Genomic DNA, 17,234 nt, shown 5'->3' with positions numbered 1-17,234 from the left:
CCAGCTCCGATCAGCAAGAACCCTGTTATCATGCTTCCAAATAGGTAGATATCTTCAGCGTCCTCGATCGACAGTCCCGCCAGGCACACGATCCTCCATGTCTGCCACCCGTCCATCGTGTATCCGGCAAGGAAAGTACCTCCAGGGCACTCGGGCTCTCCTGAGCCCAGACTTCTCTTTAGGTTTTAGAAACAGACTGTGAGAGAGTGTTCCAGGGAAAGTAATACAAAAAAACACACGAGACAAGACAAGGACATAAGCAGGGAAGATAAGGGAGAGGAGAAAAAGTGCGTCCGCCTCCTCCGAGAGCCAAAGTAGTGACTTGAAGCAACTGATCAGCCTACACTGTCAGTGTCATCTGTCGTATGTAGCCACGAGCCATTATTAATAGTCAGTAACAGTACTTTGACCCGGGGGCCTGCTTCGTCTGATTATATGAAAATATTACAGTTTGATAAGATCAGCCAATTCCTTCTCCTTGTTCTGTCCACTTCAAGTGTTTTATCTTTTTCACACTCACTGGGTATAAGCAGCCATTGATGGACTTACACATATACATGCAACCTGAGTTTTACTTTTCCTGTTGCGTGTCTTACTTGGCAGGATATTGAGATAAGGACCAATGCAGGCCTGTACCTGCCCCAGATCAGCGACTTGTTGAACAGAGTTCCCCGGCAGATGCTGTTGCTGCTGAAGACCAATGACCTGCTGCGAGGCATTGAGACCACGCTACAGACCAGGGCCTCATCCTCATCCTTCATCAACATGTCCCGCTGCTGCATACGAGCCATAGCCAGGTAAGAAATATACTTTCAGAAAGAGGTGACATAAGACATGACATAAGAATCTGTTAACATATCAAAGTCTTGGCTGGTCTGTGAGTTTTGACATGTTTCACTGGTAACATAGAATTTACATGAGTGACGGCTCTTTAGAGGTTACCTTGTTTTCAAACTGCAAACTTTTTGCTTTATGGTAGGTGGAAAAAGAATCAAATATAATAACCAGGGTGTTTTGTTTGCTGTATGTTGCAAACATGTGGAGGTTACTTTGAGTGACAGTTTGACCAAGACTTAGATTTCATACATGTAATGGAGGTGAATGAAATATTCTTTGTGCTCTTTGGAGCACTGAAAAAACCTTTTGATAAAATGTGGTATCACCTGTTCTAATTGCATCAGTTTTTAAAAATTGAAATAGGACACCCAAGAACCAAATGGACTCTCCAATGTGGACAGCACATCTCACTGGGTTTGTGCAGCTTAAATGAACAGAGGATAGTGAGGGAATGTGGCTAAAGAAAACTACATCTATGAAACTACCCAAAGGTCCAGTTGGGCTGCAGGTTGGTTCCATTTAGATGAACAATGTCAAGAATCCAAATATTCAATACCAATTTATCCATGACTAATGGTATGAGAACCTGGGCTTGAAGTGAAGGGCTCCATGGGCTGCTGATGAAAGTAAATTCTCATTTGTGTGTTCATTAACATCTTACCATTGTCATCCAAAAAACAACAAAACTTTACAAATAAATGTGGTTTCTTTTGATTGCACCATATTCTGTTTGTGTGTTTGGCAACAACATTTTAAAATGTCTGTGAAGATTCTCAGTCATCCAGGTCATCGTAGTCAAAGGAGCTTGCAAAGAAAAGCGTCTGGACTTCTTTAAATTAACGTCTTCAAGTAACTTAAAGAAGTCCAGACGCTTTTCTTTGCAAGCTCCTTTGACAACATTTTAAAATGTATTTTCCTAACGCTTTGAACATGTACAGAGCACATTGATTCATTCTTCTGTGCATCACAGTGCAAACGTCCTCACTATTCCCACAGTGGTAAACAGATGATGGCTCGTGCAATTGTCTGTGATTTTGTGTGAAACTCATGAGAAATGGCTTTTGAGAGAAATCTTGATTTTATGACCCAGACTGTGCCAAAGGCATAACCACTTCCTCTTTCTTCTGCTTTGTCTGACAGGCACAAGAGGACTAAAACTCAGAGCAGGAGAAGGCGTGTGCAGATCACGCTGGCCGAGTCTCTCAGCCTGTGGAAACTCTACATGTATGAACTGTTTCTGTGGCTGAAAGGATCCATGACCATTCTGATGCCATTACTACACTGAGACATATTTGGATGTCAACCTTGTTTTAAATTCATCTTTTACCTCAAGTGTCCACTCATTAGTGTTCAGATAATGATTGTAACATCGTTATCTGTAATTTACTCAGTATGCTGTACATTGCATTTTCAGCAGGTCACTATTGTTGGGAATTTTATGACGTGAAAAAACATTCTCCTGTAGGTTCTGTAGTGCAGAGATGGATCCTACAACATGAGCTCCGAGACATCTGGAAACCTGAACTTTTAATTTTAGCTTAAAAATGAAATATCGCAGTTTATATTCGGTAGGGAATAACACATACAAAATACAAACGGATTAGTCATTAGTTAGTATTAATTAGTTGTTAAAGGTGCATTATCTAAAATTGATGGTCAGTAGAGCAGGAAAAATAGTAACTCTTACCAACACCTGATAAAACTCACCTGCAGATATCTACTGAGCAGCTAGCCTAAATGTTTGGCCAACAGCAAATTTGTGCTGTTGTCATCTTTTTACATGGTGGCACATACCAAACATGACATCATCATGAGGGTGGGTGTGGCTTAGCAGGTAGAGCGGGTTTGTTTTTCAATGGGAAGGCTGATGGTTTGATCGCCTCTGAGAAGCACGTGAGACAGTATTTGTGACAGAGAACGTCACATAAATGTTGCTGTATTAACTTCTATTCCTCTTGTCTTCATTGCATACCTCCACCTCTGCAGGCTTTCTTCCACCTGCTCCCCCACTCTCACTACAGATAAAAGTTTTATCCACACACGTCATAGCCAGGAGGACTCCTGCCTAAGCTCATCTATTTACCTGCCCATCACCATTGCAACCAACAGCTGATCCCTGGTGTAGTTCCACCCCCACCTTGATCCCATCTGTCACTCCTATGCACACCTCACCGCTGCCTTGCTGTTCTCATATATGTCCTGTGCAGCCCTCACCTGCTGCTCTGCCACTCCTAATTTCCTCATATAATATCCCAGTTCCTCTCTTGGAATGCTGTCAGGCTGTCAAACAGAATGAACCCGACAGACGGAAAAAGAAAACGAAGGAAACGAATCATGACCCCTGGATCATGTATAAAACGTTTACCGTTAGGGTCATATGATCCTCTCAATGATAAGAAAATGGTTTATATTTGAATGTCAATTTAATGTAAGTCTGATACAGATCAGTTACAGATTTCCTACATACAGTATACAGTAGTCTGCATCTATCCCTCAGTCACTCGTTCAATGAAAATCACCTCACACTGTCCTAAACTCATTATTTACAAATGTTCTTGGCAAGAATGTCAAAAGTGGACAACTAAATGATGTAAGTGACCATTCCCCATGTTTTATCACAAACTGGTACAATCCCATTAAAAAATAATTAGTCAAAAACATATTTTCTCTCTGAATCATAACTGCAGTAAAATCTTTGTAGATGATTTAAATGAAGCTTGCTGTCTATAATGACTCTTCTTAACAGATACTGTCCAAACAATAAAACACAACTCTTACCTCACACCTCAGTGTCTGTCCTCATACATGTCCTGCACCACCCTCACATATGTCTCTGCCACTCCTGACTTCCTAACGTAGTACCACAGTTACTTTCAGGCACCCTAGCATATGTTTTCTCTAGATTTCCTTCTGACCTTCTGTATACTTCTCTGTTAACAAAAGTCCACTACAGTCTCTCCTGGACCTTTTTATACCTCCACAGGTGTGTCATCGGACCATTTGCCTCCCACTCTGCTTCGTAGCTGCCCTCACGTTCTCCTTTCGAATCATCACTTCCTGATTCTCTCTCATGTTCTTCATTCATTAGTCCCTCAGCGTATTCCTTTTACTCCTCAACAGTGTGTTACAAAGATGAAACACACGTCTTAGTACTCTGCTGTCTATCCTTAGTCTTAACCCACGTCACATCATTACAGCTTCCTCTCTCTGCCTAGCCAATCAGTACATGTCCTTTTCTCTGTCCGGGATCACATATAACTCATACAACTATAAGCCTTTTCGTTTCCAGTTTATTTTGCTGTAAAACCTCGCTCTTTGCTGGACACCTGACATCCCGCCACTCCTGTCTGCTTTCTCCATTTCCCTGATTATTCCACTTCTCTTTGAGATACCTTTCTATACTTTCTCATTCCACCACAAGAGAGGTCTCCTTGTCTTCTTTCCTCTGTCCACGAGATACACTAAATACCTTCTTGACTGTTTCACTCACCACTTGGGCTTTACTTTCCCAGTCATCTGGTAATTCGTCCCTAAAACCCAGAACCTGTCTCAGCTCCTCCTGGATAATATTCTTCTTTCTTCAGTTACTGCCATTTAGTACTTACCTCTGCCTTCCCACACACCACCAGTATACCCTAACCCAGGGGTCGGCAACCTGCGGCTCTTTAGTCCTTACAGTGGGGCTCCGCGTGGTTTGGGAAAATAAATTAGAAGTATTTAGCTGAAGTGTATTTTATTTATGTTAGTTCTTTTTTAACTTGTAGTTCTAAATTGTTAGATTATTGTGATGTTGAAATACAAAAATACAATTATATTCTATTATTTCTTCATTGCTCAAAATAAGCGTCACACTCGCGGGAGCCGGCGTACTCGCCGAAACACCATTAATTTATCGAGACTTTCAACCCCAGGTAGGCCAATTATGGATCTTCGGATCCACATTATGTCAGCAGCTCCACCGTGAACTATGTTAAAACAAACACCGCTCACGCCTCACAGATGACAGCTTACAGTCCTGCGTAAAGATGAAAGTGACTTCGTACAGCCCCGATTTGAAGACGCTGTGCGCAGAGGTTCAGGAGCAGAAGTCCCGTTGTAAACATATCACGGCAGACCTTGCCGTACGCACACAGCCGGCTGTAGCTTTGCAGCTCACAGCCCGACACACACCAACACAACAGCATAGATCGCACAGACGTTAAGGCGGCGAGGCGTGATTGCGGGTGCTGCTCAGGTGCGTCCGCCTCCCCTGCAGCGGCGCTGCAGACCACGCCCCGCCACACACATTAACCAGGTAAAATACATATTTAGAATTTTGTAAATATTTATTTTTCTTTCTTTTTTTTAGCAGCATAGAGCTTTTTTCCCAGTTATTTTTTAAAAGTCAGGTCAAGGCTCCAAAAGCCCAAAGGCGATATAAGGGTGGCTCACAGCAGTTTTTGTTTGCTGGATCATTTTAGTTCAGCTGGGTGTCTTTGCTTTTGTTATATTTCTTTAAGAGTTAAAAATGTGTTAATTACTTAAATAAAATGTAATTTTCTCTGTAGCACTTCATGGATTTCATAAGCAACACACCTTAGTTGTTCACACAAAGCATAAAAGTAAAAAACAATATATACAGTGTTATCTTCATTTTAGATGTCAACAAGTATTTGCAGCTCCCAGTGTTTTCTTCTGCGTGGAAACCGGGTCCAAGTGGCTCTTTGGTGTTAAAGGTTGCAGACCCCTGGGCTAACCCATGTCTACCCAACATCTGCTCATAAACTCTGTCTACTAACATCTGCTCCAGTTACCAGTTACATCTGCCCTCCTTACCAGTCCCATAGTACATGTAAAGTCCCTACCTCCACACTCCTGCCTTCTTTCTCCCTGCCTCCAAGGTTTTCACCCTCTCCTCCTATGTTTGGGGCAACAGCACACAGTTTCCTTGGACAGCATGCTTGCCAACACACCGGAGGTTGTAGTTGTTAACCCAAGCTCTGACTGACCCGATACAGAAATCTCATTCTTGTTGATGTTTGATTTGGCAGAATCCCACTGCTGACACAACCCTCCCCTTTTATTTGGGCTTAGGACTGGAACCATATTTTACATACTGCACCTTTAAAACACACGGTGATTACTCTGGATGGCAGAGCTTCCAAATGAATGTAAGAATATTTAGCTCTCATTACCGGTCATGTTATGAAATTCAGTAGTCCTGATATTGAGACAGGAAGTATCATAAGCTGCCTTTTAACCCTGACTTGGCCAAGAGACTCATAACATTATTTCATAATTATCGTCAAATGTTTCGGTCTAAAATTTCAAAAAGGTCTGCTGGAGCGAAACAAACATGTAAAGGAAATGATGTCATAATAATAAAACAGTGAAGCAGCCAAGTGCCACATCTTTAAGCCTTTTTCAAAGTGCCACAGATACAAATGCTGTTTCAATGCTGTGAGCCAACAAAGTGATGAAGGGTGCTGAGAACTAGAAGAACAACCTGTACGAAGCTCAGTCCTGACAGTATTTCTAACTCATTCCTGCTCCTCTACAAAATACCTCAAAGATGTTTCCATCAGATCACAGAGGTTTCTGCTGATGGTGAATGCATCTGATGGATAAATAGCTTATGATAGAATTATAGTATGTGACTGACCGTGTTTACCATTTCAGAGTACTGTTGATCTTAGGTCAAATACTAGGCACTCATCCCTTAAGCGCAGCAGTTTGTGTTACTGACTGTGAAGCTGTCTGAGCTGACAGATAACAGGTACAGCGATGACAGAGACTGAACTTTTCACACCATCTCTGAGCCTGAGTCCAGCTTCAGAGAAAGCTCGTTCCTGCCCCTTGTATCCACAGTCTCATTCCAAAGCTGGGTGAGGGTAGGGATGCAGACTGACTGGTAAATCAACAGCTTCAGTTCTGGAGAGCATCGCAAATTCACATAAAAATTATGATATTAGTATTTATTCATAATTTTTAAGAAACCAGACACTGGATGGTTTACAACAGACAGGAACTCCATTTCTGTTTCTGTGACATTCATGTCTTTTATTGTTTTATGCAGAAGTTTCGCTTCATCTTATTCAGTGGATGACTTTTGATTTATGAGGAGAAAATATTATTTTAGTGTTTGGCATAAAAAAAAAACTGATGTTCATTAAAGTTTTTCTATTTTTATTGTCATCTTTACTTCTGGATCCAAGTCAAATAGAAAAGGCTTTGGGTGTAGTGGAAGTTCAATGACGTCTTCACAGTTCACCACCGTGTTAGAGCACACAGGCCACAGTGTTTGTACTTTGCACTTCTTAGAATTAGCATGTGCAAATAATGAGGAAATCCTACACATGTCTTTGAAACAGCTGGTACGACGGAGATTATCTGAGACTTTACTGATTCTTCTATGAAATGATCCAGCACTGACCCTTGTGCCATGGCTTGAAGTAATTATCATTTTAGGTAATGACTGCTTATTGTTATGTTATTATTCTTATCTATTGAGCATGGAGTGTTTATTTTATTTGTATTTTTTTATTTTTTTTGTCCTGTTAAAAATTAAACGATTTTGTGTGTTTTGAAAACCAACCACTGCGTGTTTTGACTTTATTATTGAAATACAATAACCATGGTTAATAAAACGCAAAAGCCTTTACAAATTATTTCACTACAACAAAGAATGAAATGATCATAATGAATATCACGTTTGTTTGGAACGTTATAATTAGCAGGTGGACTGTTTTAAATCAAGACTGTTAACCTGGAAACTGGTCTTATTTTTTCTTTGGTTATATTTAGACTCAAAATATGTCTGATTGTAAAATTAAGGTTGCATCCAAAAAGTACACACTAATCAGAGGATGTTAAACTGTGACATCGAATGATGTTGATAAAGTTTTATTAACAAGATTTCCACTCAAAATTTTGTAGGCTGTAGCTCAGGAGCTAGCACGGTCAATTCCATAATTAGATCTACTGATTGGATGGTGGTAAATGGAACCTGGGGATTCAATTCCTGGGTGCCTCAGTCTGCATGCTAAAGTATCTTTGGGAAAGATACTGAACCCCAAGTTGTTGATGAGGCATGTTTTATAAAGTGCTTTGAGTGCTAAAGTAGAAACGGGCCATTTACCATTTACTCACTGATCAGTAACAAACTGTATAAAAAAATAACTTGAGTGTTACAAGCTAACTAAATGTAAAATGTAGTTGACTCCAGTTATCATATAAATATATATGATGGTACGTTTTTTAAAAAAAGTTTATTTAACCATTCATTTTACGTTTTATTATTGGTGATTATTATTTATTTTGATAATTATCTCCGGCTGTTACTCTTAAATTGAGTCATATCATGTGCAGTTGCCACCAATCAAGTGAAAATATAAAACACTATACCTGTATCCCACTAATCAGTGTTTTTGAAGGCCCGACACTGTGATTCCTGTTTCATTCCTTCTGTGCCACAGAATGTTGTTGTTACTGATAAATGGGTAACAGTCACACTTCATTATCTTGGACACCTACGCTGTAGTGTGTTTCCATTCATTTATGCAACAGTGTCTGAAATGGTTGATCTGATATCCTCGTGTTGGTGTTGTTCCCAGATCATCATACTAAATGTTGTTCCAGGATCAACATTGCAAGTGACCAATCAGAATGTTGTGACGTCATACTTTTGCGACTTCGGGAAAAAACGGCGTAAAACAAAAAACTGTACTTAAACTGTGTGAAACCGCCTCTGTCCGCCGATCAACAGACCCTGACCCTGACCCTAACCGTAACCCTTTAATAAACAGTAAGCAGAATTGATATTGTCCTTGCCTCATTGGAATTTCATAAATGCACGAATGGAATAACGTCACAACAATGTGATTGGTCACTTGCAATGTTGAACCTGGAACAACATTTTCATGATGGTCTGGGAACAACACCGACACGAGGATATCAGATCATCCGTCTGAAATAATCAGCTGGCACAAACAAACCAAACAATAAATAAACACCAAACTTTGGACAGGCAGAACACTTCACCTTCTACAGCTTTTTGAATGCTGTCCATATGTATTTAGGATTGGCGTGTGCTTAATGATGATGTCATGTTCAATGGGCTTCAGCTGAGTTCTGAGCAGACAGACTGCTCCTGCATTTATCTTTGTGCTTCCAGTGACACGGTCAGTGAATGGCAGCCATGCATAATCAATCCATCATTCGGTAAATTAAGTACTCTACTTCTTCCTAAGGGGAATTGGTATTGCAGCAGTGTAACAGACACTGAAGAACCCGTATGTTTGATGGATCTACTCTGTTTCTTTTTCTACCACACATTCATCTTTTTCATCAGGGGACTTTGACACAGGTAGAAATTCTTCATTACAGAACTCTAAAGGTTCAGTTTTGGAATATCACAAAACTAATTAGTGACAAATATGAGTTACTAAAGGTTGTATCTATGAAAATCTTCATCTAACCCCGCTGTTAGGTGATATGTTTGTGTTCCTCAAGCTTGAGTCCTCTACCAGGAGGTCCTGCACTGTAAGAAAATACATACATATTCAATAATCATCCAAACATCCAGAAATCCTGGACTGAAAGACAGCACAAAGGCACTAATCATGGCAGCACAAGAACAAGCTCTGAGCACAAGATCCATAGAGGCTGGGGTCTATCACACCAGGCAAGACCCCAGGTGCAGGCTGTGTAAAGATGCCCCAGAGACAATCCAGCACATAACAGCAGGGTGCAAGATGCTAGCAGGCAGGGCATACATGGAACGCCATAACCAAGTGGCCGGCATAGTGTACAGGAACATCTGTGCCGAATATGGCCTGGAAGTCCTGCGGTCAAAATGGGAGATGCCCCCAAGGGTGGTGGAGAATGACCGAGCTAAGATCCTGTGGGACTTCCAGATACAGACGGACAAAATGGTGGTGGCTAACCAACCGGACATAGTGGTGGTAGACAAACAGAAGAAGACGGCCGTAGTGATAGCGGTTCCAAATGACAGCAACATCAGGAACACCTTTTATAATTATGTATATATGTATATAATTACCCTAACCCTAATGGAAAAACAAGGTTCAAAATAAAATTGAAATATCGCAGACAGGTACAATTACACACATCTGCTGTAAACATGTCAATATTCCAATGAGAAGAATTATAATTCGTTGTCCTTATGTCAATCAGGCAATTTGGTATTTAGGAACTGGTCCTCAAACTTCAGTGTTTCAGGTTGAGCTATCTGGGAAAACAAAAGTGAACATTTAACAAAAGCAAAGTTTAGTTGTGTGTAAAATATATATATTGTAAGGTTGTAGGCAAAGGAACAGGTCAAACCAGGACGACAGGGCCAGCCCACTGCAGTAAGCCCACTCATGACTTTCACAGTGTCAGCCTTTCAAGCTCCACCAAGTTCTGAGTGTCCTACAACATTAAGCTGTAATCAGTGTCATTATATAAACTGTATATAGTTAGCATATCACATCACTATACATGACAAAGGACATGTGGCTCCTAGCAGAGTATTAAAACCAACTAAAATAAAACCAATAGGTTTGATCATGTCACTGCTGGCATGTCTTCACAAAATAAATGAAACAAAAACACTTTGAGTATTTCTCTAATTTAGAAATTTACAGAGATATTTTGTTTTTGTGCAACCTGGACTTTATTTTTGTTTATCTGGTGATTGTGCATAATGATTCTGTATCTGACCTGTACAGACTACAAAGTGCGTCATCAGAGTCCCTCTAAGGTGATTCAAACTTTGTTTCCTCAGAGGCTGCATGAAATTCAAGGACACTGATACTGTGATGCATGTGTCTCATTTCTCTCTCTTCTGATCTGATGAGCACAATTAACAAGAGATTATGTTGAAATGGATATCCATGTGTGATTAAGCTAATAATAAAACAGCATAAATTTAATGAGACATGAAGAAAAGTATCTTCATGTAGTTACTGATAAATCATGTTAAAGTACAAGAGAAATGTAAGGAAATTATTTTAAAGTTTAAACTTTATTTTAGGCCGTGCTGCAGTGAGGTCACAGAGGGAGGATGATAGGGTGTGGCTGGACATCAGGTGATTCTCTGCTCATTTTTCTTGTGCTGCATCACTGCGGCCACAGCACCAATCCGTCTGTCGATCTCCCGCTCCCTTCTCCCATCACTCGTGAACAAGACCCCGAGATACTTGAACTCCTCCACTTGGGGCAGGAACTCATCCCCGACCCGGAGTGGGCACTCCACCCTTTTCCGGCTGAGAACCATGGCCTCAGATTTGGAGGTGCTGGTCCTCATTCCCGCTGCTTCACACTCGGCTGCGAACCATTCCAGTGCGAGCTGGAGGCCCTCACCCGATGAAGCCAACAGAACCACATCATCCGTGAAAAGCACAGATGAGATTCTGAGGCCACCAAAGTGAAAGCCCTCCGCCACTTGGCTGCGCCTAGAAATCCTGTCCATAAAAATTATGAACAGAACCATTGACAAAGGGCAGCCCTGGCGGAGCCTTTTCCCCACCGGGAACGAGTCCGACTTATTGCCGGCAATGCGAACCAAGCTCTTGCAATGGTTGTATAGGGATTGAATGGCCCGTAGCAATGGGCCAGACACCCCATACTCCTGCAGCATCTCCCACAGGACACCCCGAGGGACACGGTCGAATGCCTTCTCCAAGTCCACAAAACACATGTAGACTGGTTGGGCAAACTCCCATGCACCCTCAAGTATCCTTGAGAGGATAAAGAGCTGGTCCAGTGTTCCGCGACCAGGACGAAAACCGCATTGTTCCTCCTGTATCCGAGGTTCGACTAGCGGACGAACTCTCCTTTCCAGCACCCTGGCACAGACTTTCCCAGGGAGGCTGAGGAGTGTGATCCCCCTGTAGTTGGAACACACCCTCCGGTCTTCCTTCTAAAAGATGGGGACCACCACCCCGGTCTGCCAGTCCAGGGGTACTGCCCCTGATCTGGTAAATGGTAAATGGCCTGTATTTATATAGCGCTTTACTAGTCCCTAAGGACCCCAAAGCGCTTTACATATCCAGTCATCCACCCATTCACACACACATTCACACACGCAACATTGCAGAGGCGTGTCAACCAGGATAGCCCTACAACGTCCAGAGCCTTCAGGAACTCGGAGCGGACCTCATCAACACCAGGGGCTCTGCCACCAAGGAGTTGTTTAACTGCCTCAGTGACCTCGCCCCCGGAAATTGGCGGGTCATCCCCCTCATCCCCAGACTCTGCTTCCTCCTCGGAAGACGTGTCAGAGGGATTAAGGAGGTCCTCGAAGTATTCCTTCCACCGCCTGACAATTTTCTCAGTCGACGTCAGCAGCGCTCCGCCAGCACTATACACAGTGCAGGAAGAGCACCGCTTTCCCCTCCTGAGACGCCTGACGGTTTGCCAGAATCTCTTCGAGGCAGTCCGAAAGTCTTTTTCCATGGCCTCTCCGAACTCCTCCCACACCCGAGTTTTTGCTTCAGCCACTGCCCGAGCCGCATTCCGCTTGGCCTGTCGGTACCTGTCAGCTGCCTCCGAAGTCCCACAGGCTAACCAAGCCCGATAGAACTCCTTCAGCCTGGTGGCTCCCTTCACCTCTGGTGTCCACCATTTGGTTTGGGGGTTACCACCATGGCAGGCACCACCCACCTTGCGGCCGCAGCTCAATGCAGCAGCTTCGGCAATGGAGGTGCTGAACATGGTCCATTCGGACTCAATGTCCCCAGTCTCCCTCGGAATGCTGTTGAAGCTCTGCCGGAGGTGTGCGTTGAAGATCTCATGGACTGGGGCCTCTGCTAGACGTTCCCAGCACACCCTCACTACGCATTTAGGTGCACCAGGTCTGTTCAGCGTCCTCCCCCGCCACCTGATCCAACTCACCACCAGGTGATGATCAGTTGACAGCTCAGCCCCTCTCTTTACCTGAGTGTCCAGAACATATAGTCGCAGGTCTGGTGATCAGGGAGGCTGTTCCTCCCAATCATGCCTCTCCAGGTCTCGCTGTCGTTACCCACGTGAGCATTGAAGTCTCCCAGTAGGACAACAGAGTCTCCAGGCGGAGCACCTTCCAACACCCCACCCAGCGACTCTAAGAAGGCTGGGTACTCTGAACTGCCACTCGGCGCATAAGCACAGATGACAGTCAGGACCCATTCCCCGACCCGAAGGCGCAGGGAACAAACCCTCTCGTCTACTGGGAAGAACCCCAACGTACAGGCAGCAAGCCGAGGGGATATTAGAATACCCACCCCAGCCCGCCGCCTCTCACCAGGGGCAACTCCAGACTGAGACAGAGTCTCCTTCCCCACCAGAGAGGTGACATTCCATGTCCCAATTGCCAGTCTTGGTAGCCGGGGATCAGTCCGCCAGGGCCTCCGCTTCTGGCTGCCGCCCGGCACACAATGCACCCGACCCCTATGGTGCCTCCTGCGGGTGGTGGACCTGCGGGAGGTTGGGCCCATGTCCCCTTTTCGGGTTGTGCCCACCAGACACTCACTCTCAGGCACCCTCCCCGCGCCTGGCTCCAGGACAGGCCCCGGTAACCCATCCTGGGCAGGGTGAACTGTTCCTTTGATGGCCTTCTCATAGGGGCTTTCTGAATCGCTCTTTGTCTGGTCCGTCACCCAGGACCAATTTGCCATGGGAGACCCTACCAAGTGGCCGAAGCCCCTGGAGAACATAGCCCCTGGGGTCCCTGGGACACACAAACCCCTCCACCATGATAAGGTAGCAATTTGCGGAGACGCTGCGTAATAGCCAGTTCACAAAAAGCCAGTTCACACCTTCTTGTACTGGAAGTGCCTGGTTGAGAGCCAACAACCTTGTAAACCTTCCCTTTCACTCTTGTTGCTATCCTGCCATAAATCACCCTGACACAGCCCACACTCTGTGACACAGAGTTTATGTCACACTACTTGGGCTGGTTTTACCTGCGTTCAGTTGCTGTGGTGTTGCCAGCCACCTCCAGCTCTTCCTTTCATATTATCTCTGACTTAATCAAATGTCATATCTGTTGTCACCTTAGATCATACACATAACTAAAGGTGGAATGATTAGTTATTTGACAAGATTTGTTTTTACTGTTTTGACCACCTTTACTGTTTTTGATCCCTCCACTGCAAACATGTCATGGTCTCATTTATATACAACAGACAACTGGATATAATTGTATAAGCTGAACCATCAGCTGACGTGTCCTTGCATTCAGCTGATCTCCCAAGACTGCATGACTGAACTAATGTTATATTGTTACAAGTTACAAGCTTTAAGCTACAAATAGTATCTCTCAGAGAGATGGGAGAAAATGTGAAGAGCCCAAAACAACCTAAGATGCTTGAACATGTTGAAAATAAAAAGTCAGAGCTACTTGATACACAGTTTTCCAAAAAAATCCAGTTGGCATAATGGTGCTATATTATATGTACTATATTTAACCCTTAACCCTAATATTGGTGGTGTTTGTGATACCTGCAGAACACCACTAAGGTATATCCACACAATTTCCTCACACTTTGAATTAACATGTGCTGTAAATGGATGACCTCTCATACTCCTTCAGAGCTCTTCCACCACGGGAGGGCTCGTCCCTGCTCTCTCTCCATGAAAGAAAGAGAGAGCTGCTCTTATTAGCATTGGCATCCCTGGGTGGCTCTGTGTGATAGAGATGGATGGTCCTCCTGTGGCAAGTATACGCACGCACGCACGCACGCACGCACACACACACACACACACACACACTATACAATATATCTAGTGCAGTCATGCTGGTCTTTATCTCTTACAGACAAACACACAAACACACTGGTCTGAGAAAACACTATAATGCTAAACCGTTGGGAGATGAGCACCTCTGCATCTTTTGTGTGATTTTGGGTGAATCTAGATTGACACATTTGGAGAAAATTTGTCCCCTGACATGTAGAGGAAATGCCAAAAAATCAACACACATTTGAATTCACCTCACAGGGCATTGCAAATGAGCACAGCCACTGGATGTTCAGTGTCTTGTCCAGAAACTGTTTCCCTTTTGACACTTTTACAGTTATGCAGTTTGGCTGGGTCAACTGCCCAGACAGACAAATTATCAGCAGACTGAGTAGTGAGTGTGTCTCTGAGACTGGCTGGTGCAGGGATTATACCCTGGGAAATGACAGGCTGATGTTCAGAGTGTGGCCTGAATTTCAGAGGAAAAGAATTTATATATATAAGTTAAAAGCCACTTGTTCCATCTTGTCTTTGTTTGGAGTCTTTAAAGAATAAAACAAACTGGTGTGATGTGCTGCATTTGCTGGTCCCTGGGGTTCCTTATCAGATTCTGGGAGGGCTGTGATGTTTGATGTCTGGCATGGTGGTGCAGTGGAAGCTTTATGCGTCAGATCTCCTGGTCGAGTGGGGACTTCCTGTGTTGAGTTTGCATGTTTTAACTGTACCTTTGTGGGTGTCTTCCAACTTCCTCCCACAGTCCAACGGATGCAAATTAAGCCAATGTGTGAATCAACGGGTATATCCCAAAAGGTGGATTCTGTTAATCTGGACGTTTTCAGTGCAAGAAATGTTTCATCACTCATCCAGGTGACTTCTTCAGTCTCACCTGACTGCAGGTTTCCAACCTTATAAACAGCACATTTGCACAATGACCGAAACTAGCACCACTGAAGGAACAATCGTTTCAGTCATTAACATTACTATAACATTATAATATATATAATATAATATATAATAATATATTATATATAATATGTATAAGACTGAGCTCATTTTAAATACTTAATATTGTGTTTAATGTCCAGCATCAGATTCTGTAATCATGCTGTAGTGGCTGTCCTGGGAGAATCACTGAAAGGTCTAATATGTTAATATAGTAATAGCAAAAAAATCATCTCAATTAAAAGGCTTGAGCAGTGTGTGACATGGTTAACTGCTAATATCTACATAGGAGATTAAAAATATTAATGAAAAATGAAGATGAAGTGTTGGCAAAATAGCTTAAACATATTAGATTCGCTCATTCTCATAGATGCTAATCTGAAAGTGCTGCTGAGCCTGCACCTAGTCAACCCGCCTGTTTTATTACAACAGACACAGTCTGAGCTGTAGTCCCCTCCATCACTGTCATGGATTTCCTTACTAATGTACTAAAGGACTTATTAACAACTTTTTTACACTCCATCTTCTCTACATGACACATGTTGGCCAAGATGAAACTTACCCGTTACAGTTCTGAATCACTTAAGGTCAGTTACTTGCTATTGCTAGCTCTGTTTCCATACAAGGTGAAGGTTGTAACTGATCTCAGGGCAGTGAAAGCAGTGCAGCTTGCCTCCTATGTTGCTCGCCCATCAGATTGTGGCCAGAATAGTGGTTTACCCACAATGCCCGTGCACAAACCACCAGCCTCTCAGCTTTCCCAGCTGCAGTCATTGTTAACAGGAGACAGACCCACCCTCAGACACAGAGAGAGCTACACAATGACTATATAAAAGATGAGGCTACCCTTCCTCCCATTGTACAAACTTAGAGCCAAAACTTCCTGTTTGTTAAATTATTAGGTACATTAGTATGGCGTTATTTTTGTGCCACTATTCTGAGCACACGTAAAACAAATTTGAGCGCACGTGAAAAAAGTTTGCAGGTACAAGTGTTGTATTTTGAGGAGAAGTTTATTTTGAGCAAAGAAAAGCTGAATTTGAGTGAACAAAATTCATTCCTGTGTGCAAAAACTGTATTTCAGTGTTTGCTGTTATCCACACTCACACACAATAACAGCCCCTCTCACTCAGTTTTTGCATTTGCGCAGCTCCGAAAACGTTAGAGCACTTATGCAAATATGTGATGTCTTGATGAATCGAGCAGGTATTTGAAGTTTACACAGAAACATTCTCACATGAAAGTACCTTAAAAGTTTATTTTGTGACCCAGAAAGAGTAATATTTCAAACCCCGCCACTCTGTGTTCCTCCACCACTGCCTCGTTTGAGTTTTGGACGAAATGGATTCTGGGATATTGCATTTCATCATTTTGAGCTGATTGGAGACCAGAACAGCCAATCAGAAAGAGTTGAGCGTGCACGGGCAGAAATGTTGAGAGCGCGAACAACACTTTGCGAGCGAGCGCAAGTGCAAAAACTGAGCGAGAGGGGCTGCTGTTGTGTGTGTGTGTGGATAATAGCAAACACTGAAATACATTTTTTGCACGCAGGAATGAATTTTGTTCACTCAAATTCAGCTTTTATTCGCTCAAAATACATTTCTCCTCAAAATACAACACTTGCACCTGCAAACTTTTTTTACGTGCGCTCAAATTTTTTTTTACGTGCGCTCAGAATAGTGGCACAAAAATAACGCCATACATTAGCCTCTAGCATATGCACTGTGTTAAACATAATGATGCTCTATTCAGTC

General features: G+C 43.1%; 1 protein-coding gene across 5 annotated transcripts in view; it reads left to right on the top strand.

Annotated features, from left to right (window-relative positions):
• Nucleotides 1-17,234, top strand: part of adck1 (aarF domain containing kinase 1) — a 115,818-nt gene that overhangs the window by 83,359 nt on the left and 15,225 nt on the right. For 4 of the 5 annotated variants that reach the window (XM_080293471.1, XM_026151630.2, XM_026151629.2 and 1 more), the window contains 2 exons: nucleotides 604-797; nucleotides 1,978-3,619. The exons of the other annotated variant lie outside the window; for it this stretch is intronic. In XM_080293471.1, the coding sequence (XP_080149597.1) occupies nucleotides 604-797; nucleotides 1,978-2,122 (339 nt within the window). In that variant the 3' untranslated portion in view covers nucleotides 2,123-3,619. Of the gene's footprint in view, nucleotides 1-603; nucleotides 798-1,977; nucleotides 3,620-17,234 lie in introns of those variants that run through there. 5 annotated transcript variants of the gene reach the window in all.

This window comes from Astatotilapia calliptera, chromosome 19 (assembly GCF_964374335.1).
Source record: "Astatotilapia calliptera chromosome 19, fAstCal68.1, whole genome shotgun sequence".
NCBI classification, from domain to species: Eukaryota; Metazoa; Chordata; class Actinopteri; order Cichliformes; family Cichlidae; genus Astatotilapia; species Astatotilapia calliptera.
Note: the sequence above shows the minus strand (reverse complement) of the source record. Positions and strands in the feature narration are given on the sequence as shown.